The sequence below is a fragment of the Zingiber officinale genome, chromosome 3B (assembly GCF_018446385.1).
Source record: "Zingiber officinale cultivar Zhangliang chromosome 3B, Zo_v1.1, whole genome shotgun sequence".
Classification (NCBI taxonomy): Eukaryota; Viridiplantae; Streptophyta; class Magnoliopsida; order Zingiberales; family Zingiberaceae; genus Zingiber; species Zingiber officinale.
Genome location: NC_055991.1, coordinates 10,439,630 through 10,462,441, shown reverse-complemented (window position 1 = coordinate 10,462,441; position 22,812 = coordinate 10,439,630). Strand labels below are relative to the sequence as shown.

Sequence of the window (22,812 nt, the reverse complement as noted above, 5' to 3'; positions counted from 1 at the left end):
GCTTTCTTGTAAAGCTCGTCCCCGATGAGGGTGAACCGACCGACTCTCCTTCTCAGAAGCTGGGCTTCATCCCGGTCGGACGGAGTGACTCCTGGCCGTAAAAACTCTACTATAGCCGTCCTCCAGTAGTTGGGGAACATAAGGCCTTCCATCCTGTCAATGTGCGCTACTAAAGATACTTGCTCGATTGCTTGCTGAGCGCCGATCGGTGTTATCGAACTGGCCAACTTTGCCAGCTCATCTGGCGCCTGGTTGTCTGCTCGGGGAACTTTTTGTACGACTACCTCGCCAAAGCTACTCTTGAGCCTTTCGAAAGCCTCCACGTAGAGCTTAAGCCTCCCATTGTTGACCTCGAAAACTCTCGCGAGTTGCTAAGTAGCGAGTTGGGAATCCGAGAATATAATCACTCGGCTTGCTCCCACATGCCGGGTGGCCTGCAATCCCGCTATGAGGGCTTCATATTCCGCCTCATTATTAGTAGCTCGATAATCCAACCGAATGGACAGATGTACCCGCTCTTCCTGTGGTGAGATTAACAGAATGCCAACTCCGCTCCGGAGTCGAGTTGATGACTCATCCACATAGACCTTCCAGGAAGCCTCAGGCTCGGGGCTTTGTACTTCCGTGACGAAGTCCGCTAGGGATTGCGCTTTAATTGCCATGAGGGGCTGATATTGAATATCGAATTCACTGAGCTCGGTAGTCCATTTAATCAGCCGTCCGGACGCCTCTGGATTGAGGAGGACTCTCCCTAGAGGGTTGTTCGTCATGACAATGATTGTGTGCGCCAGAAAATAGGGTCGGAGTCTCCGAGCGGCGAGGACTAAAGCAAATGCAAGCTTTTCGAGACCAGTGTAGCGGGACTCAGCATCCTTTAGGATATGACGTAAGAAATACACAGGCTGCTCTTTGCCATTTTGGCTTACTAGCGTCGAGCCGACGCCCTGCTCGGTCGAGGATAGGTAGATACAGAGCGGTTCACCGGCGGTTGGCTTAGCCAGTACAGGTAATGAATTCAGATACACCTTTAATTCTTCGAAAGCCTGATCACACTCAGTGTCCCATTGAAATTTGGCTGCTCGACGCAAAATCTTGAAGAATGGCAAACTCCGGTCGGCTGTCTTAGAGATGAATCGTGACAAGGTTGTTATTCGTCCAGTGAGGCGTTGCACTTCCTTCATGCTTCGGGGCGGTGGCATGTCCTGCAGTGCCCTCACTTTGCTAGGGTTCGCCTCAATGCCCCGTTCGGTAACAATGTAGCCCAAGAATCATCCACCTTTCGCCCCGAACAGACACTTCTGGGGGTTCAGCTTGACTCCGTACATTCTCAGCGTCCGGAAGGTTTCTTCTATATCTGGACACGGGTCGACCGCTCGGAGTGATTTAATAAGTATGTCATCTACGTATACCTCCAAGTTTCGCCCAATTTGCTTCCGGAACATTCTGTTCATGAGCCGCTGATACGTGGCGCCTGCGTTCTTCAGCCCGAACGACATTACCTTGTAGCAGTAGGTGTCATCCGCCGTGATGAAACTCACTTTCTCCTGGTCTTCTCGGGCGAGCGGCACCTGGTGATAATCCTGATATGCATCCAGCATGCATATCAGTTCACACCCGGCGGTCGAGTCCACCATTTGGTCGATCCGGGGCAGAGGGTAAAAGTCCTTCGGGCATGCCCTATTAAGGTCCCGAGAATCGATGCAGACCCTCCACTTGTTACCTGGCTCGGAGACTAGCACCACGTTTGCCAACCAACTCGGAAATTGTAATTTCCGTATATGGCCGGCTTCCAGCAGCTTTTCGACCTCCGCTCGGATGACGACGTTCTGCTCTACGCTGAAGTCCCGTTTTCTTTACTTCATTGATCGAACGTCCGATCAGATATAGAGCTCATGCTGCGCTACGCTCTATGAGTTGAATGATGCGTGACCTTGCCGACATCTTTAAATGAGTTGAATATTGTAAAAGTTAATTTATAAAAAAAATATTAATTGCCACGGCATAATTTGGTCTCGCCAGGTCCCACTCTCCACAATGGAAACCCTACGGTCTCCACATTGTAAATTAGAACCTCGTATAAATTGTCTTGAAGGTAAATACCCAGCGCCGCCCGCTCCATCAAAAACCTCACATCTCTCTCTTCCTTCCTCCTCCATCTCCATGGCTCTTTGTTACCACCACCTCCTTCACCTGCCCTCGCGCCGCTCTCTGTTACCCAGTACCCCCTCCTTAGCCTCCTATCTGCCGCCTCTCCTCAAGCCCTTCCCAAGTTCCCGTCTCCCCCTCACTCGCCTCCTACACCGCTTCGTCCCCCGCGCCTCAGCCCGGCGGGAGGCGGAGAGGCCTGATGCCGCGGGACTTCATCCTGTGGGGGGAAAACGTACGGACATCAAGAAGATTATGATCCTGGGCGCCGGGCCGATCGTGATCGGGCAGGCGTGCGAGTTCGATTACTCCGGCACGCAGGCGTGCAAAGCCCTGGTGGACGAGGGCTACGAGGTGGTGCTGGTGAATTCCAATCCAGCTACCATAATGACCGACCCTGACCTCGCCCACCGCACCTATGTGGGACCCATGACCCCGGAGCTGGTCGAGCAGGTGCTCGATGCCGAGCGGCCTGATGCCATCCTCCCCACGATGGGCGGCCAGACTGCTCTCAATCTCGCCGTCGCGCTCGCGGAGTCTGGCGCCCTTGCTCGCCGCGGGATCGAGCTTATTGGCGCCAAGCTGGATGCCATCCGCGCCGCTGAGGACCGCGACCTCTTCAAGCGCGCTATGGATCGCATCGGCCTCCGCACGCCGCCGTCTGGCATCGGCACTACCCTGGATGAGTGTCTAGCCATTGCTGAAGACATCGGTGGTTTCCCCCTCATTATACGTCCTGCCTTCACCCTTGGCGGCACTGGTGGTGGCATCGCGTACAACGGTGACGAGTTTGAAGCTATTTGTCGCGCTGGACTTGCCGCTAGCCTTACATCCCAGGTCCTGGTCGAAAAATCGCTTCTTGGGTGGAAAGAGTACGAGCTGGAGGTGATGCGTGACCTTGCCGACAATGTCGTGATCATCTGCTCAATTGAGAACATTGATCCCATGGGTGTACACACAGGGGATTCAATCACAGTGGCACCTGCACAGACATTGACGGATAAGGAGTACCAGAGGTTGAGGGACTATTCGGTAGCAATCATTCGAGAAATCGGGGTGGAATGCGGGGGCTCTAATGTGCAGTTCGCGGTTAATCCAGTGGATGGGGAGGTGATGGTGATTGAGATGAACCCTAGAGTCTCAAGATCATCCGCACTTGCCTCGAAAGCAACTGGCTTTCCCATTGCTAAGATGGCTGCTAAGCTGTCTGTGGGTTATACCCTTGATCAGATTCCAAATGATATCACCAAGAAAACGCCAGCTAGTTTTGAGCCATCTATAGACTATGTGGTTACAAAGGTGCGCCACATTTGTTCTTCCTCATATCTTAGATTTGTTAGATTCTTTGGTTCATCAATCTTGTTGATATTTTATTCAACTAAATGATTTTAATGGAATGCTATTCTTCATGCTACGCTTTTGTCATTTAATGGAAATAGTACCGGCAAGGTTTTCTCAATACTTTGTCAAAATTAGACGGGATGGAGCTAAAAAAAATGAAAGATTTCTTAAAATGTTTTTTTTTTAATCTTCATGCATATAGTAACTAGTTAAAATTTAGCATGCAGTATACAAGTTTCACAAGGAATATGATACGTTATCTACACTGACTTTTCTATTTGCTTCTCATGTATGCAAGCTGAAAATGATGAGTGATCAGTACGTGCACATTCAATTAATTTACTTTGGTCTTGAATGGAAGTTAACAGAACTTGTAAATCCGGATGTAACGCATTGCCTCTTCCATCAACTGAAAACTGTTGGCTTAATTACCTAAAATTTGGTACTGGATCAAATTTTGAACTCTTCCACGTCTAAGTATTTTAGTTTCTGAAAATTATAAAAGTGTGTTGTTAATAGTCTTTGTTTAATGACTTACAGGTAAATTAACCTTTTTATCATTACTAAACACTATGTACATTAGTTCTTTTGTTTTTACTTTTTACTTTCATGTTGTAGATCCCTCGATTTGCCTTTGAGAAATTTCCTGGTTCAGAACCAATCTTAACAACCCAGATGAAATCGGTGGGTGAAGCAATGGCACTCGGTAGGACTTTCCAAGAGTCCTTCCAAAAGGCAGTTAGATCGTTGGAGTCTGGATATTCTGGGTGGGGTTGTGCACGTATCAAGGAACTCAACTGGGATTGGGATCAGTTGAAGTACAGTATGAGAGTGCCTAATCCAGATCGTATACACGCTGTATATGCAGCAATGATGAAAGGAATGAACATAGAAGAAATTCATGAGCTGAGTCTTATTGACAAATGGTTTCTTTTCCAACTAAAAGAGTTGGTAGATGTGGAACAATTCCTCTTGTCACAGAAGTTGGACCAGCTGACAAAGGATGATATGTATGAAATTAAAAGGAGAGGCTTTAGTGATAAGCAGATAGCATATGCAACATCTTCCTCTGAGGGAGATGTACGAAAAAAACGCTTGTCACTAGGTGTGATCCCCGCATACAAAAGGGTTGATACATGTGCTGCAGAGTTTGAGGCAAACACTCCCTACATGTACTCCTCTTATGATTTTGAATGCGAATCAACTCCCACTCAAAAGAAAAAAGTGCTGATATTGGGAGGTGGACCAAATCGTATTGGCCAGGGTATTGAGTTTGATTACTGCTGCTGTCATGCTGCTTTTGCCCTTAAAGAGGTCAGTTTTTGTTTTTCACAAAATTTGTTTCCTTGTTATACGTTTTCACAAAAAAACTATTTAAAAGTAAGAACATATTCTATCTAAAAATTCATTGTTTTCTGTGCTAAATCTGCATCTCATTTTTCTATTGAAGTTTCTTTTTTGTTTTTTTTTCTATTGCAGAACGGATATGAGACAATCATGATGAATTCCAACCCAGAGACTGTATCCACAGACTACGACACTAGTGATCGTTTGTACTTTGAACCTTTGACTATCGAGGATGTTTTAAATGTGATTGACTTGGAGAGGCCTGATGGCATTATCGTGCAGTTTGGTGGACAAACACCGCTAAAGCTTGCTCTTCCTATACAACATTACCTCGAAGAGCAAAAATTGTTGTCTTCCACTGGAACAGAGCTTGTTCAAATATGGGGAACATCACCTGATTCCATTGACGCTGCAGAAGATAGAGAACGGTTTAATGCAATTCTCAATGACCTTAAGATCGAACAACCTAATGGAGGCATAGCAAAGAGTGAAAGAGATGCCATCTCAATTGCCAGTGACATTGGCTATCCTGTTGTTGTCAGACCTTCATATGTCTTGGGTGGACGAGGAATGGAAATAGTTTATAGTGATGATAAACTTGTAAAATACCTTGAGACTGCAGTAGAGGTGGATCCAGAACGTCCTGTCTTGATAGATAAGTATCTCAATGATGCCATTGAAATCGATGTTGATGCATTAGCTGACTTTAAGGGGAATGTGGTGATTGGTGGCATTATGGAGCACATAGAGCAAGCTGGTGTTCATTCTGGTGATTCAGCATGTTCACTTCCCACAAAAACTGTGTCAAGTAAGTGCTTAGATATAATTAAACAATGGACGACAAAGCTGGCCAAACGACTAAGTGTATGTGGGCTTATGAATTGTCAGTATGCTATTACTGCTGCTGGAGATGTATATCTTCTCGAAGCAAATCCACGCGCTTCTCGCACTGTGCCTTTTGTTTCTAAAGCTATTGGTCACCCACTGGCAAAATATGCTTCCCTTGTTATGTCAGGAAAAACTTTGCATGAACTTGGATTCACAAAGGAGGTGGTCCCAAGGCATGTGTCGGTGAAGGAGGCTGTACTTCCTTTTGAAAAATTCCAAGGTTGTGATGTGCTTCTCGGTCCAGAGATGCGTAGCACTGGAGAAGTTATGGGAATTGATTTCGACTTTCATGTGGCTTTTGCCAAGGCACAGATTGCTGCTGGCCAGAAGCTGCCGGTTACTGGTACAATATTTCTCAGTCTAAATGATCTGACAAAGCCACACCTTGCTTCCCTTGCTCGTGGATTCCTGGAACTTGGTTTCAAAATTGTTGCAACTTCTGGGACAGCTAGAGTACTAGAATTGGAGGGTATCTCAGTTGAGGTTGTTTTTAAAATGCATGAAGGGAGACCTCATGCAGGGGATATGTTAGCAAATGGAGACATACAAGCTATGGTAATAACAAGTTCAGGTGATGCACTTGATGCAATTGATGGAAGGCAACTGAGGAGAATGGCATTGGCATACAAGATCCCAATTATAACTACAGTGGCTGGAGCCATGGCTACTGTGGAAGCTATTAAGAGCTTGAAGCATAGCTCTATCCAAATGTTAGCCTTGCAAGATTATTTTAATGTTCCAGAGCAACAGATAAAATTGCAGACAGCTTCATCTTCTGTTTAAGTTTGCATGCCCTTGGTATACATGTCAATTTCTCTGTACCTTTCCTCCATCATTAATGTTTTAACTGGTTCTTGCTTTTGATGTTCTCCGACACTTTGGCGTCCACGAGCCTTGGAAAATTCATCCATTTTTTTATGCTTTCTGTATTTTAGGCCAAGGTTAATCTGTTGCTTGCTTTCACACTAGTTTTAAATTTTGTATTTTGATTCTACTTCAGTAGGATGTATCCATCTACCTTCATTTATCAAATACCATGTTCTAAGATTTCATAAAATCACCTTGTTCACATAGAACCACTATGAATTTGAAGTGTTGTCTCAGATTCCATCACCAACATATCATTTTGGCGCGCTTTTCTTTTGAAGTTGCAGTCACATACATACTTGTGGTAGCTTGTGGTTTCTCCTTGCATCGATGAGGAAAATAAACAAAAAGTGGTAAATTTATATTCATGTGTGCGCAAATAATTTCATTCTTTACCGGTAAAAGAATGGGGAGATTTGTTGGAATCAATAACTTTTGTATTCGAATCTAATGTCTTGTAATATTTGGATTTCCCATCTTATCAACTATATGGTAATTTTTAAGAACTGAAAATTCCTCTATTATTTTCAAGTTAATTCAAGATGAAAATATATAATTTCATGATTTTCTTTTGTATTTTCAGCTGCAACAATATTTTTAGTAGCAAAGGACAAACTGAGGTTTAATTTTTAAAAGTATATTGTATAAATTTCTATTAAAATTATGTTAAATTGCATGTATCCTTGTAAATATACTATTCTGCAAAATTTTCATTTTAATTTTACACCTATATCATTATAAATTTAAAATCTTGCATATATCTATGATGATTCACAATTCACAATTAGGCTCAATTACTTATTGATAATTTGTAATTATTTTTTAAAGCCATTTTAATTTTAATATTTCAGAATGACATTTGAATAATTATAAATGTTGATATATGCATTACTAGAGTTTTTAATGTCAATTTGCTAATAATTTTATAGTCAATATAGGATTTAAGGTCATGGGTAAGATAATGTGTTAAAACAAAAAGGTTTATTTTTTAAAAATTATTATAAAGAATAATTTTATTATTAATTAATTAAAATTATTAAATTTAATTAAAATAATTTAATTAAATTAAAATTACTTTAACACTTTTATAAAGCCTATCTTCTAATTTAACTAAAATTGCTTTGTTGTGGAGTTATTACTATAGTCACTACAACTTATAAATTAAAATGATAATAAATGAAATATTGTAATATTTAAATATTTTTATTAATTTAATTAAATCACTGTAGCCAACTAAAATTATGTTAGAAATGCTATAGAAAGTATAATTATAACTGTTTCAATAGTATTATAGGAGTGATTTTAGTTAAATTAAGGAACTTTAATAAATTAATAAAGAATATTTTTGATATAATATAATAATATTTTTGATATAGTAATTTTATTAAAGTTGGAAAAATTTTAAGTTGTAAAATACAATATTTTACTAAAGGCAATTTCAGTATTATTCATTTCATATTTGTAACTTTGGTAATTATAATTACATATAACATAATCCTTTTATACTCCTCGTAATTACCTAGGTTTATGTGCATGTGTTTTTAAATTGTTGTTCCATCTATTTAAAAATTTATTGTTCTTAATTTATACTAAATTTAAATTTAGATCTAAAGGTATAATGATATTACATAGACTTATATGAGTATGTTAATTTTGATTTTAAATGATTCTGAATTATCTAAATCTATCAATTAGTTTCGGGTGAAATTAACTTAGAATTGATATCATCCAAAAATTTAAAAGTTTGATAGAGTGTTAAGAATCCATAGGACAGTCTCAATCATTTTAGAGGCTTATGCAGAAATATATATATATATATATATATATATATATATATATATATATAGATACTAATTTCTAAAAGATAAATACATTTTTATATAAAAATTTAGTCTTCTAACTTTTGAGATGCAAAATATAATTAAATTTTTATATTTAAGTTTTGATTTTTTAATTAATAAAATTAATAAATTATTTTTTAGTGCAAATAATATTTTATTATTTTATTTCAATTTGATGGTACTTTAAAATTTAACATTATTGTCTGTATAAATATAATAAAATAAAAAATAAAAAATAGCTTTTATTTAAACTAATTAAAATGAGCATCAATAAAAATGAACATCTAAAAAACATTATTCTCAAGTATTAAAGAACAATAAGGATATAGAACTTCATTTAATAGATACTTCGGTTAAAAATAACAATAAAAAATAATAAAGTATAATAAAAATCAAATAGCTTATAATTTATTATGATATTAAAATGAGAAGGGTAATCTAGAGGAGCATGAGAACAGATTTTGATTTTGATTTTCCTTAAATTGCTAAGATTTCTTACGAAGAAGAAGATGGCTGATTAATATTTTACATTGAAGGGATGAGGTGCTTCCTATTAAGAGGACTGTTGTTTGTGTCGAATAGATAAAGAACTCCTATTTTCATATAGAAGGAGGAGGAGGAGGAGGAGGAGGAACAATAATAGTAGTGAGGATATTTGAGTGAGAGAGAAGAAGGGAGTAGAGAAAGAGCTTAGGATCATAGACAAAAGAGAAAAAACGACGTGTAATTACCATGAGGGAGGGCAAAATGTGGGATCACTAGCAATTGTGAAAGAGGGAAAATCACATTGTTTTTGAGAGATTAAAAAAAATTAAAATATGTAATTAAAAAATTAATTAAGAAAAAATTTAGTATAAATAATATTAAAAAATATTAGGGTTTTAGAGGTCCCAATAAAATAGAGGTCCTAGGCATCAAGTTTGGATCTTCTGTCTATAAAATCTCTTGTCTCCATGTCCTACCAATCGCTTCAGCCCATCGTTAACGACCTCTAGCCGTCAGCCCGATCAGCATTATACCCGGGGAAGGTGAACTCAGGGGAATCATCATCGGTGCGATTGGTGTCGAAATCCGGCTGAATCTAAGCAAGAGCTCAGATCGACGGTGGAGGAAAATTTACTTAGATCTGGTCGGATTTCGACGCCAATCGCACCAGTGGCGATCCCCCTGAGTTACTTTTCACCCAGGGTATAGTGTTAATCGGACCGACAACCGAAGACTGCCAACAATAGGCTAAGGTGACGAGTGAAATACGAAGACAAGAGATTTTGGAGATAGAAAATCCGAACTCTTAAACATAGGCGTTATTAGCCTATGGCTTGAGCCGGCTGTGAGTATCATTGTCGTATGATAAATTTTATCACACATTTGTAAATCTTATAATGCACTGTTCTCGCCCCCAGGGCGTAGCACAGACGGTGGGCGCATGGTATCTCTGGCGTAATGGTCAGGGGTCGATTCTCAGGAACTGACGACCTGGGGTTTACCCCGCCATGCGCCTATGACCTGTGTATAAGGTAGCGGATCTACCTTTTTTTATAATGCACTGTTCTCAACAAAAATAAACTTATAGGGACTACGTTAGTTTTACTTTGAAATGATTCTGAATTCTTTAATTCCATCCGTCAGCTTTGTATAATTTAAAATTTTGATATTTTTAAACTACGAAAGTTTTAAAAATTTATTGGTGATGTTAATTTTTGAGTATCATTGGCTTAAATTTTATAATGGATTTGTGATAAATTTTTTTAAACATTTACAAATTTAAGAATTTTTTAATTATAAGTTATATTTATACTATCGAATTTAGATACACACGAAGAAGACATCTAAAGTAATCGCTAAGAAAGATGAATTTGTATTCTATTGCGTACAATGTCAAATCATACGTGCAAACAGTGGAGCAAACTTGAATTGGTAAAATAAGAGGAGTTTATTAGATAATCTGCTACAATGAATTATTTTTAGCTCAATCAATTAGATCTAATGAATAAAATAAATTTTAAATCAAACGAACAAAATAATTATTAATCGTAGAAAAAAAATTCTTAAGCCCCAAATTCGCAATTCTCTTATTAACGAATCGCATCACGCCGTCCTCGTCTTTTGCTTGGGGAGCCGGAGGGACACTTTGGGCGAGGGGATGCCAATGTACGGGAGCCGTGACTGCGACGGCGACGCCGCCGGCGTCGGGATGCCCATGAACTGTACCCGCGGCGATACGCGGACCTTAGGGCTCGGCCGCGGCGACGGGATCGGGGCGTTGAAGTTGTTGGTGATGGGGGAGAGGACGACGCGCGGCGAGAGGTTGACCTGCTCCAGCGCCCGCGACTGGAGGTCGGACGGGTAGTCCCGGACGCAGCTGATCCGGGCGCCGGCCGCCGTCGCCCACTTCCGGGATTGCTGCCTGGCGACCGGAGTCGGAGCCGGCTTCTCGGATCGCTGATCTGTCCCCCGAGGGTCGCATTTGCTTGCCTCGACCTTGGATTTGATCGCCTCCTGGGAGAGTACTTCGGGGAGGTCGCTGGCGTGGCCCTTGTTGGATAAGTTGTAGTCGTCGTCGTCGACGGAACATTTCTGTGGAGTAAACAGGTAATTTGAGTAAATTTCATCACAGAATTCGATTTCAAAATTCCATCGGATTGTAGAATGCTAGAACTAAATTTGATTACCTTAACATTGGTTAGATCCACGTTATTGTCCTCCAGAAAACTGATGAACTCCTTAAAGTTTTCCTCTGTCGGAAGATAATGACCACTGTATGGCCATATAGCCTGTTGAAATGCTAAGTTTGAGTACTTAAAATAGAAATTAAGATGAACTTAGATTCAGATTAACTTGGGACTTTATCTTCCTAACCTGGAGTATGCCTTCTTTCGCAACTAGTCTTCCTGCTGATGTTGTTGCTCCCCCAGCTAAGAAACTGGAGTGTTGGAATGTGCCCTTGTTCTTCTGTTCATAGATTAAAATTCAAAGGAGAATAATTAGCCTTTTGATATAGGAGCTTTCTTTGTCAATTCTTTGCTAAACTAATTTAGCACATATAATCATACAATTCATAAAAATTGCGCTGAGTATTTTTGTTTACCTTCCCCACATATAGTGATCTAGATGTGCTGAGAACAAATATCCATTTGGAACCCTCAGTAGTATTCACTGGCATCTCACTTTTCTTGTAAACCAGCTTTCCATCGTCTACTATGACTTCATATCCTTCCCTCTCTTTCTGCAAGTAAATGAACGCAATGAGATATATTGCTTCAAAATCATAAGCTAGGGGTTGATCATATTGGATACGACACAGTATTACATCACTTAAAAATACAGAACATAAATCTAATGATTTGAACAAGGAGCTCACCGGACCAAGGTATGTGATGCACTGCTGTTGAAGCTTGTTTCTCGAGCACTCCTCAAGATTCACTTCTCTTCCATCTCCAACATCCAACCTAAAGATTTTTATCCAAATTAAAGTTTTTTAAAAAGAAAAAACATCAATATCTTTTCGGTTCGTTAACTTTTATTATTTTCTGCTTACCAGTAAAAGAATGGTTGGGTGCTTTCACTTGCAAACCAGATATCATAATACAAATGTAAGTTGTGCCCATACCTATGTCTTGGATCAATCTGCAAATGTCAACATTGGATCAGTCTATGTTTCTAAAAGATTTGTTCAGCAGAAGATTGTGAAACTGAGACATGGATTCTTACAGCTTCTAGCCAATGTCTCAATGCTAGTTGCTGAGCTTTCTCATCTTTGGAGAGACCCTTACCAACCTGAAAAGGATGAATTCATGATAGATTAGATTAACATGGTGATTAAAATCCAATATTTGGGCTCTAAAGTGACAGTAAGAAACAAATCTGCATACTCTGGCTAGTCTTTTCTTTGCCCTTGCCCACTTAGAAACTGCAGGCTCCGGCTTCTCAACGTTGAAAAATGACACAGAGCTGCTTCTGAGAGATGCAAAATCAAGTGCTCTCCACCTACAATTTGAGGAGTTCATGACTCTGAGTCAGGTAAAAGCACAGTGGAAGTTTCGTTTGTGTGATTAATTATTGTTCTCAAGTGAAGGAAGATAAATCTAATTTTGTTTGGTTACTTGCAGCAGCCAACTTAAGAAAAGAATTGAGATTACTAACCAGAATTCTTCCACAAGTACTGCACAATCTGCAAGATTCCTCCTTGTTCTGTAACTCTTGTAGACCTTTTGCAGCGTGGTTGCTGCTGCATCGAGTTCGCATAATGGCCTCGGGGATGAGAACTCGAGCAGCTGCCGCTGGGGGAGCTCGACAATCGGCGCTGGAAAATTTGCTTGAATCTTGAGTTCTTCTACGGCCTGCTTATCAGTAGCTGCTCCTTCGATCTTTGTCACCTGGGGCTCCCAGTGCTTGAAGCTCAGTGATCTCTCCATCCCTGGTACTTCGCTGGATACCATCTTATTAGACGAATCACTTCTTTTGAAACTGATCGATTTTCTCAAGATCTTGTTGGATTCTCTGTCACCAAAACTCATAGATCTCGCTACTGCAACCTTTGTCTCGGCCAAGCAGAAGACTTTATTACTCATGGTAAGCAGCTACAATGATTTGTCCTGTTTATAAAGAAGTTCAAAGAAGAAACTTTGATCAATAAAAAAGTTCGATTTTTTTACTTAAAATAAACAGTTTAGAAATTCTGAAGTTCGACCATCCATTCATCCTTCAGACAATTGCAGAACCTAGAATTCACAGGATATTGGAGAGGAGGGAACAGAGGATTCTCTATAAAATGTGAAGAACAGGACAAGAACAAGATCAGAGATTTGAGAACTCTACCTGACTACTATTTGATCCGATCGACGAGAAGATTTAGGAGGTGAGTGTTTAGAGATCTCTTGCCAATAGCAGATGATATATATGAAGGGGTGTGACCATACGATCCACCTTCATGGAAGTTACTTGGTCGACCGTCAACGGCTTGAGCTGCAGAGTTCCATTCCACGGCTTTGAAGTCTTCAAAAGACAAACCGAAAGTTTGAAGAAGTATGCAAGCCAGCATCAGTAAAGCTCAAGCAACCAGCGACCACAGGTTTGAATTTCCAATAGATTAATTTTGACATAAGTTATTTAGTAAAATCATTTGATTTATTGAAAATTTGGAATTTTATAATCTTCAGTTAGTCTTTAATGTTTTGTGTAATTAGTTCAATTTTGATACAAAGTACACTTTTGGGTGGTTAGGCTGCTAGTCAGTCATGAATAGGATGGTCAAACTCGGTATTCTTCTGGACCAATTCGAACATGACCCTCAATCTGTAACTATAGGTTGAGGCAAATTGTGCGATAGAGGAGGGCAAAGGGTTGTAACTATAGGTGAATGACTGCTGCAGACACAGATAATGATCTACCAGTGTGAGCGGTATTTGACTTTTGACAAACAGATGAGAACAAATTGAGGTCAATGAAGTAGGATTAACAGCTTTCTTCTTCTCCTTTAAAAAATCTATCTATATATATATATAGATTCGGCAAATTACGCACATGTTGCAGTCAAGGATTGCCTGCTTGCGGAACCACTTGCACTTTTGCCGGAGAAAATTGACCATAATCAGGATAAGTAAATTTACAAAAGTTAATAAAAAGTAATCATTTATACGGGATGTACGTTGCATGCATAATACGACAACCACATTCATTTCCAAATGGTGCCGACAGAAAATTATTATGTGAGGTTGCTTAGTATGGGTCCAGCTGGAGAAAAAAGTCGATCAAATCTTACAGATAAATTGTCCTTTTTTGTATTTTTTTGTTTTCGAATTTTTTTCCTGCTTTCTTTTTTGCCCTTTTGTGTCGGCGGGGTTTCATGACTTCTCGTAGACTTTTGGGGAAAATTCAGGCCGTCGCATTTTTATTTTTCTCTCAAAGGCGCCTCTTTTTTATTTTTAATTAAAAATATATCTCATTATAATAGTTTTGAACAGTACTAGTTGATATAGCATGAACACTTTAATTTTAATCACTATTGTCCCCAGAGCGTAGCACAGACGATGTGCGCATGGTATCTCTGACGTAATGGCCAGAGGTCGATTCTCAGGAACTGACGACCTGAGATTTATCCCGTCATGCGCCTATGACCTGTGTACCTGCATGAACCTCCCTCCATATCTGTGGGGCCGGCACTAAGGGGACCGCTAAGGTAACGGATCTACCTTTTTTTAATTTTAATCACTATTAATAAAATATGGACATTTTATTTTTTTAATCAATAGTTATTGTTGTAACAATACTTGGACTTTAATAATATTGTATTGTAATAACTATCATCTTAGGTCAATATTAATTGTTATAACTGTGTAATTATAGTAATTATTATTTTATAGCTGGTATAATTATGTAATGAAATACTGCTCCACTGATACCAAAAATAAAGAAAATTATAAAAATTAAAATATAGGTAATGATGAGGTAGGATGTACATTTAATATATATATATGTATTTAAAAAACTCTTGACGATTCTAATTTTAAAAAAAGGACACCTTTTGATTTTTGTTCTAGATTTTTTTAAAAAAAATTTGGGGTATTTTCGTCAGTCAACGCAAGAAAGAGAAGACTGACACTCAAACTCTGCTTTAATTCGAGATAGTCTTATGACTTCTCTGAATGCTAACTAACCCATGAATACGTTCCACTATTATCAACCCTCATGCCCTGTTTACTCCGGTGTTTGGATGGGGGACCAAGAAATGGGTTGGACGGAAGGAAAGCGGAAGGAAAGAAAACTAATCCTTCAGCCGCCGCCTTTGGTCAGCCCGAGATCGGTCGACGGTCAACCAGGTTGCCAGCTCGTGGCCTCGCCATTTTCGTAATCAGACTTTTTTTAAGAGAATAAAAGTTCATATTGATGAAAAAATAGATCAGAAATAGTTTGAAATTTATTAGTCTAAATTTGTTTTCCTGCATTTTCGTAATTGTAACCAACTAAACTAATCTCTCATCGTGTTAACCTATTAAACTCATAAAGAAACGGTTTCATTTCCATAAATTAACGGATGTTTTTTTTAATGGATGATTAATTTAAAAATACTAGACTGCAGTTCATTATGAGTATTTTTTAATTTATCTTGATAATTGAAAGAAAATTTTTATAAGATTAAATTAATTATTTTTAAGATTAATCAATATAAATTAGATATCTTATGCCAACTAAAAACTAAGTATTTAATTTAACTTGAAAAATCCTAATTTAATAAATTATCTGGTAAAGCATATAAAATGATATAAGTAGTTGATGTTGGGATATGCAATATCTTCAACCTCACAAATCTGGTCACAACACAGACATTAGCTAATTCCTATTTTAGGATTTTCAAACTGATTTTTGAGTATGATTTTGCATAAAAAAATTTCACAGATTGGTTCGAAAGTTGTACGAGTTTAGTCTATAGACTTTCCGGGCTGGGTTCAGTCCGTAATCAAGTTAATGGACTGATTGCCCTTTCACCCGGATCACCGGCCCGAATCATAATATGTCCCGCATTCTATCGGACTTCCATGTCTTCAAAAACTATATACAGAATGCTCAAGATAATTTGACTACTTTTTATAAAATAGATAGTTTATTTATCATTTTCATATACATCTTTTCTATTTTAACTCTTAATTTCGCATTCTCTATTTATTTTTGACTCCAAGCCTTCATTTTTACACATTTTAATCTCTAATTGTCAATTACAATGGAAGGAGGTCGTAAAAATTTAACATCTCGATCTCAGAGGTGAAAGGAAATAGTAAATACGTCCAACATTCAATCTACAGATGATGAAATTGAGCACTTTTTGACACCCAAAATTTTATATTAACATATTAATAATAAATCTTTATCTTCTTATTATATTAGTTATGAAAACTAAATTAATTTTTTTTATGTTATACCTAAAATTTATTTAATTGTATTTATTTTAGATTTAGATTTAAATTAGAAGTTAACTTTATAGTATGACATTTTAATTTCATTTAAAGAGTCTTTAATATTATATATAATGTTAGAATTTATTTATATAATATTTATAATTAATATTATGTAAAATATGAAATACAAACTAGTATTTCTGAAACATAACAAATTATTAGAGTAATTTAAAATTTACAAAAACATAATTTGTATTAAAAAAATAGACGAAACGTCCACAGGATTCTCAAGTTCCACACAGAAACTTGAGAATTATTTTATGACTTCTTTTAATTTTAATAAAGTAGACAGTAAAAATTTTGATATCCTAAAGTGATGGTTACAGAAAACTCAAAGTTTTTCTGTTGTCTCCATGATCGCCAAAGAAATTTTAGTTTTTCCAATGTCAACTGTTGCTGTGGAGCAGACGTTTAATGCCGCTAACAACATATTAGATGAGCGGCAATCGACTTTATCTTCCGACTCATTGGAAGCTCAAATATTATTCAATGATTAGATTAGAGTCGAGAAAAGAATTCAAGGAATGTAACTTTTAGATAATGAATTGAAGATTTTGATACTGAAGGAATGAATATATGGGACCGGGAAATGAAAATGAGTAACAACGTTACTTCTTAATTTAAAAGGGTAAAAATATAAAAGAACAAATGAGTTTTGATTTTCCTATACCTTAAGGGGTTACATAGGTAATTTAAATAAGTGCAAACCCTTTTTGTAAAATAAATTTTAAAATTTAAAATTTTTAATATAATAATCTTGAACCTTGATGAACCGTGACAAATCGAACCGTGAACAGACGGTTCCAAACTGTGAATCGTAATCGTCTTAGGTGATTAAGGTTAAGGTTATACTTGTCAGAAATTGCCGAACTGATAATTTTGAACCGTTGATTTTGAACTATGATTAGGTCTAAAGTGGGATGAACATTCTAGGAAAAATTAAAATCTCATCCTAAACACATTATATTTGAAGAATTTAAAAAATCTGTGATGCTAGACTATCCACCATATTTTGACTATGTTTCAACTATATCAATTGTATTTGAACTATTAGATAATTATAGTCGATAAAAATAATATTATTCCCATCACTATTTCAAAATCGTACATAAGAACTCAACCTCATACGACTCTTCTATGGCCACAAATAAATACGACTTCTCTATGGCTACAAATAAATGTAAGGACGGGTTCGGTATTATTAATTTCTTTTATTTCAGGGTAGGAAAAAAAATCTATTGTGGTAGGATCAAAACAAAATTAAGATATCTCCATGATAGTATGATATTATTCATTTTTAGATTTTATCCACCGGGTCTTTTGGTCCAATCGACCTACTACAATTATTTTTGGATTCTACCCACTAGGTCTCCAACAGACCTACTAGAACTATTTTTGGATTCTACCCACTCGATCTACTGATCCAACTGACCTATTAAGACTTCCCGTCCATCAGTCCAACTGACCTAAGCCATATACCAATTATGACTTATTCGAGTTTAATATTCTACTCATATGATTTGATTAGATCATAGTCCACGTTAAACCTAAGTTCTCATAATTTTATTTTTAAGCTCTATCCAAAATACCTTATATTAATAGAAATATATTTCTCTTCTAAATCATGATTTTTTCATGATATTTTTTATTTATTTTAAATGTGAAACTATATTTATAATTTTACAACCCAAGACATTTGAGAGTCCCAAATTAAACTAGTCAGAATCATTTATGTTTTCTAATTTAGCTTAATAACAGATGAAAATTTTCTATATAGACAAATGTAATCACCTTTAGAATTCATCAAATTATAAGAGTTGAATATCTTAATTAAAAAAAAATACTGTAGAAAAATTTACTGGTGGATTCGAAAGTTGCAGAAAAGTAAAAAATTTATAGAAAAAAGAAAGATTTTTAAAAATCTTCATGGAATACTTTAGGTGTGAAATTTCCTTATAAAAAATTGTAAAAAGCAACCAGGAAACTTCGTCCATCAATTTTGAGACCACAATCAAACTCACCATCATCATATTATTAATCAAATTTTGAGTAATATAAAATATAAAAAAGCTCAATTTCCTATCGAATTGAGCTTGCTACCACCCCTCAGAACACCAAGTTCCAAGTTTTTTTTTTTTGAAAATTCATTAAGAGAAAATGGATTTTTCATGATGAGAAAAATGCATTAGAACTAAAAATATTAAAGAAGAAAAAAAATCATTTTATATCTAAAAGAAATGAATCAAACTAAAAAACTAAACCAAATTAAACTTAAACTTCTGTCATAACTAAGACAATTATCAACTTAAAACTTCAAAGTTTCCTCTTTCGAAGAGAACTTACCAAATAAATTCTTACAAACTTTATAGAAGTTAAATTCCTAATTTACACTATCTAAAATATTTGGGAAGTTGGACCTGACTCCTAGCACTTTTAGATTGCACTAAAAGTTTAGTGGACAACATTCCTCTTAATATCTACAAGTTGAGGTATTTTCACAATTGCTCTAAGAAAACATTCCTCTTATTGCACTCATTTAAAGGTAGTACGAAGCATAAAACTCACAACACATGATGTTTGTTTCCATCTCTACAGAATGCATGAAAATTCCCTATAATAGCCTAGAAAGAGATCTAGCGTGCGAACCAAGAGAGAACCTACTGCTGCAATGTGGGAAAATGTCACTTTGTCATCTCTTGGCAATCTTAGTCTTAGTCGATCGTGCAGATTTAGAAGTCGAGGCAGAGCGTGGGCCAGCTTTTTCTATTGCATGTATATCTTTGGTAAATGCATCGTTCATATCTTCCAGAATCTCATTATACCTGTTTTTTCGCTCTTCAGTGTCGATGTGTTCGATGATAGACAGCTCCGATAAATCATCACCCAGTATCTTCTCAATCACTCTGGAGCATCGCGGAAAGAACTGCATTCCAAGTTGCACTGGAGAGGGAAATTCAAACTCATCACTTGCTCAAACACTTTATCACACTCAAAGTATCAGCTAAACAATGGGGATATGGTCATCTAAAATCAGAATCATTTACATGGATTGGCTAAAACAAGAACATAAACATATGTATGGGCAAAAGAAAAATAAAGGCATATGGTTGGTTTGTGTAAATTTTCCTAAACTGTCATGCGAAAAGAGTTGCCGACTAATTTGTTGATTTCTTTCCCTGTAGAAATACATAACAATTTAAAAACAAGAATAAAGGTTCTGGTCTTATGAAAAAGTTCAAAGAATCCTACATAATTTGTATCTTAATTTATAGAATTTTGACATTTCTTTCTGTCAGAATAAGTTTTTCAGAGAAAATCCATCTCGCCAAGATGGCAATCAAGTGAGACTAAATGATCTTTATGATTCTTGAAGCTGCTTTTTTTACGTGAGATTTTCTTAGTAACAAGTGTGGAATATCATTTCAACAGGATCTAGTGAATTTGTCTTCAATTTCGATAGTTGATGATCAATGGGTAATGCATATTGTGACCATTAAAGTTGAGGTCTTTTAAAATTATAATGAGAAAGTAGGTAGACCTTTCCTCTCCCTAATTGTGTGATAATAATGGAATATCAAACAAAGCACATTCAGGCAATAAACAAAGGAAGAAACTTCAATTCTAAGTTATGTGCATGACATTGGAAATTTCACATATATGTTTCTCAGACAATTTGTTGCGAGTTAGACTGCAAACAATGATTCGGTCCAAAGAATAGTATTTTTTTTCCATGGTTGGATACATTTGGTGTGTTTCAGAAGCAATTTTTGGTCAATGTTGCAATTTCAGGAATATTGTGGGAATTGCAATCATCTGCTTCAGCAAGTAGGGTATAGTCGATCCCATATAAATCTTTTGCAGATTCATTGATACCAGATTAGCTATCGACATAATTTGAAACAGCTCCTGAGAATAGAACAAAATACCTGTCTTTGATAGAGCTTCTATTCGCGATAAGTGCTCTTTCGTCATCTTAAAAGACATTTTGACTACATCCTCAGCAGATCTCTTGTTTCCAGCACAAAGATAGAAGCTTGACTTGAACTTTGGTGTACCCTCCACGTTAGCTAATTTCATGGCAGCTTTCGCTTCTGTTGGATATAATCTCTCTGCTAGCCAAACTGCACCATGGTAAAATACATCTTCAGCAACTTAAGTACATTAGTTAGTCCTTAAAATATGAGGAACAATTTTCCAACAATCATTTCAGTGAGGAAAAAATGAGTTTTTTCTTCTTCTAATTGGCATAACTTTTAAGATGATAAAAGATGGACGACATGAAGAGCAAGATGCCGAAACAAAAAAGAGGTTAATTTCCAGATTGCATTGTAATATTACCTCTACTTTCCAGGTACAATAACTTCTCGAGTGGATTGTCGCTTTTCATCTCAGCTGGAACTGAAGTTACTTCTGTGGATGAATCTCTGTGTTCAGCTCGCTCCAACATCTCAATGCACAGGCGTTCCTTGGGGGAAGGCTTACATTGTTCAGTTTCTCTGCAGTAATCCATATATCTGGTAAGCCTCTTGGCAATTTGAAGTGCTGTTCTTCCATCTGGTGTTGTCTCAAATGGTTGGGCTCCCTTTGTTAACAAGGACATAATGATTTCAGGTTCCTTACGCATTGCAGCCATATGGAGCACGGTGTAATTCCTGTGGTCTCTGCCATTGACATCTGCACGATTAAGATCCAGAAGCTCTTTTGTAATCTTGAGATCACAATAGCCAACTGCATAATGCAGGGCTTTTGCATCGTCCAAGGTGGTGTTTCCTTCATCCAAAAGCATTTTGACTAATTCGATATCATCTAAATCGAGAGCACTAAAGATGCTCTTTTCATGCTTATCAGGGATGCCGTTCTGTCTTCCATTCAGTCCCAAATCTGAACGGAGCTGCTGAATTTGACATACAACATCTGGTGGCAACTTTTTCTCAAGGGTAATGTAATTAATATCAGATTCAACAACTATGCAGATGCACTTGTCAACCAATCTCTGGCAAAATCTTTTGCTCAGATTTGCAACGAATAAAACTGACAAGATGTCGTCTGTTGCTACCTTCTCAAGAATGTCAAGGAGCCGTCGCTGCAAGCATAAAGTAGTAGAATCTTCTGAAGAAAGTTTCAGATTGGCAAAATAGCAAGGACCTGCTAAGGGCTACTGAAAATCTAATCTACCAAAGAATCAAAACCGCCTAATTTGATAGGAACGATTTGCACTAAGGTTTTCTGGAAGACGCAAAATAGGATCAAAAACCAGTTTTTTTGGCCTCTCAGAGGCAGATGACCAAGACTAGGAGAGATCATATAGCTCTGACCTGAAATACGCTCACGAGCTCATTGATATCGAAGGTGGAGGCGGCGTGGAGCACCTGGAGCATGAAATGGACGGCCGGCCAGCAGGCCTCGTGGCGGCAGTAGCTCTCATCGACGCACTCCGCCACGCCCACAGGTAGCTCCTCCAGCCGACCCGTGTAGACATACTGGATCACCGTTTGCAAAGCCTGTAACCCTACCTCGAAATCCCCCACCAGCTTCTCGAGCTCGAGCTCCTTCGCCCCCTCCGCGAACTTGTCGCGGAAGAAGGGACTCCGCGCAGCGAGGACACATCGGTGGACACGGACAGAGCGGGGGTTCTCCTCCCCCACAGATCGCACGAAGATCGAAGCATCGGAGCAGAAGTCGAGTGTAGGGGCTCGGAGGAGGGAGGCGAGATGCTCTGAGAGCCGGCTGAGAGCGGCGACCTCTGCAGGGGGAATGGGAGGGGAGGGAGAGGGGTCAGCGTAGTAGAGACCGGCGCTAGTGATATCGGAGTCGGAGAAGGGATGACTCGCCTCCATGGCCGTCAAAGCTGCCGGCGATCCACTCCCCGTCAACGACCAACTCAGCGAGTCAAAGGTAAACCCCCGCGGCCGCGGCCTCGCCATTCTTTTATTGTTCGATTAAACCGCGTATCTGTTTTTTTTTTTTGCTGCTTGCGTGGAAATTTCCAATTGGTTGGGCGGCGGAGGAATAATAATAATAATAATAATAATTATTATTATTATTATTATTTATCCCGAAGAACTGAAAATTAAGTGTGTTTTCAAAATTTAAAAATGGAGTGTTTTCGAAAATATTTTTATTTAATAATAATAATATTATTATTATTATTATTAAATCTATTCTAACGCACTTAAAATTATCAAATAATTATAGTTAAAACTATTTTAAGATTAATTAAATATGGATTAATGCTATTTTAATTTATCAAAATTAGTGAAATTTGATAAAATGATTAAAAATGCTTGGAGCCGCTTTGATGCAAAGGATTCTTTATGGTTTTTAGTTTTTTTTAGTTTTTTTTTTATAGATAAAAATTGTTATCATAGAACTAAAGTATTAATATTTTGAGGATAAAAAATACAATAACTTTTGATGATAATAAAAATAAA

At 37.6% G+C, this 22,812-nt stretch overlaps 3 protein-coding genes and 1 long non-coding RNA gene across 6 annotated transcripts; 2 read left to right on the top strand and 2 right to left on the bottom strand.

Annotated features, from left to right (window-relative positions):
* Positions 1-2,107: 2,107 nt before the first annotated feature.
* LOC122055872 (carbamoyl-phosphate synthase large chain, chloroplastic-like) lies at positions 2,108-6,595 on the top strand. The gene is made up of 3 exons (XM_042617550.1): positions 2,108-3,444; positions 4,105-4,800; positions 4,966-6,595. The coding sequence occupies exons 1-3, from the start codon at positions 2,161-2,163 to the stop codon at positions 6,502-6,504; spliced, it is 3,519 nt and encodes a 1,172-aa protein (XP_042473484.1). The 5' UTR covers positions 2,108-2,160; the 3' UTR covers positions 6,505-6,595.
* A 3,748-nt stretch (positions 6,596-10,343) lies between these two features.
* LOC122055873 (IQ domain-containing protein IQM1-like) lies at positions 10,344-13,390 on the bottom strand. Of its 2 annotated transcripts, XM_042617552.1 has the most exons (10): positions 13,248-13,390; positions 12,573-13,024; positions 12,302-12,416; positions 12,141-12,206; positions 11,968-12,056; positions 11,791-11,878; positions 11,518-11,655; positions 11,289-11,381; positions 11,102-11,203; positions 10,344-11,006 (listed from the first exon to the last, which is right to left on the bottom strand). In XM_042617552.1, the coding sequence occupies exons 2-10, from the start codon at positions 12,998-13,000 to the stop codon at positions 10,518-10,520; spliced, it is 1,608 nt and encodes a 535-aa protein (XP_042473486.1). In that variant the 5' UTR covers positions 13,001-13,024; positions 13,248-13,390; the 3' UTR covers positions 10,344-10,517. The 2 variants fall into 2 exon arrangements, with proteins under 2 accessions (XP_042473486.1, XP_042473485.1); XM_042617551.1 differs by having other exon boundaries at positions 11,518-11,878.
* LOC122055874 lies at positions 11,650-13,277 on the top strand. Of its 2 annotated transcripts, none has more exons than XR_006132943.1 (3): positions 11,650-12,449; positions 12,542-13,001; positions 13,138-13,277. It is a non-coding gene; the product is annotated as an uncharacterized LOC122055874 (long non-coding RNA). The 2 variants fall into 2 exon arrangements; XR_006132942.1 differs by having other exon boundaries at positions 12,539-13,001.
* A 5,330-nt stretch (positions 13,391-18,720) lies between the features above and the next one.
* Positions 18,721-22,288, bottom strand: LOC122055870 (BTB/POZ domain and ankyrin repeat-containing protein NPR1-like). The gene is made up of 4 exons (XM_042617549.1): positions 21,697-22,288; positions 20,720-21,464; positions 20,308-20,502; positions 18,721-19,321 (listed from the first exon to the last, which is right to left on the bottom strand). Exons 1-4 carry the CDS (start codon positions 22,216-22,218, stop codon positions 19,071-19,073), a joined length of 1,713 nt encoding a protein of 570 aa, XP_042473483.1. The 5' UTR covers positions 22,219-22,288; the 3' UTR covers positions 18,721-19,070.
* Positions 22,289-22,812: the final 524 nt, after the last annotated feature.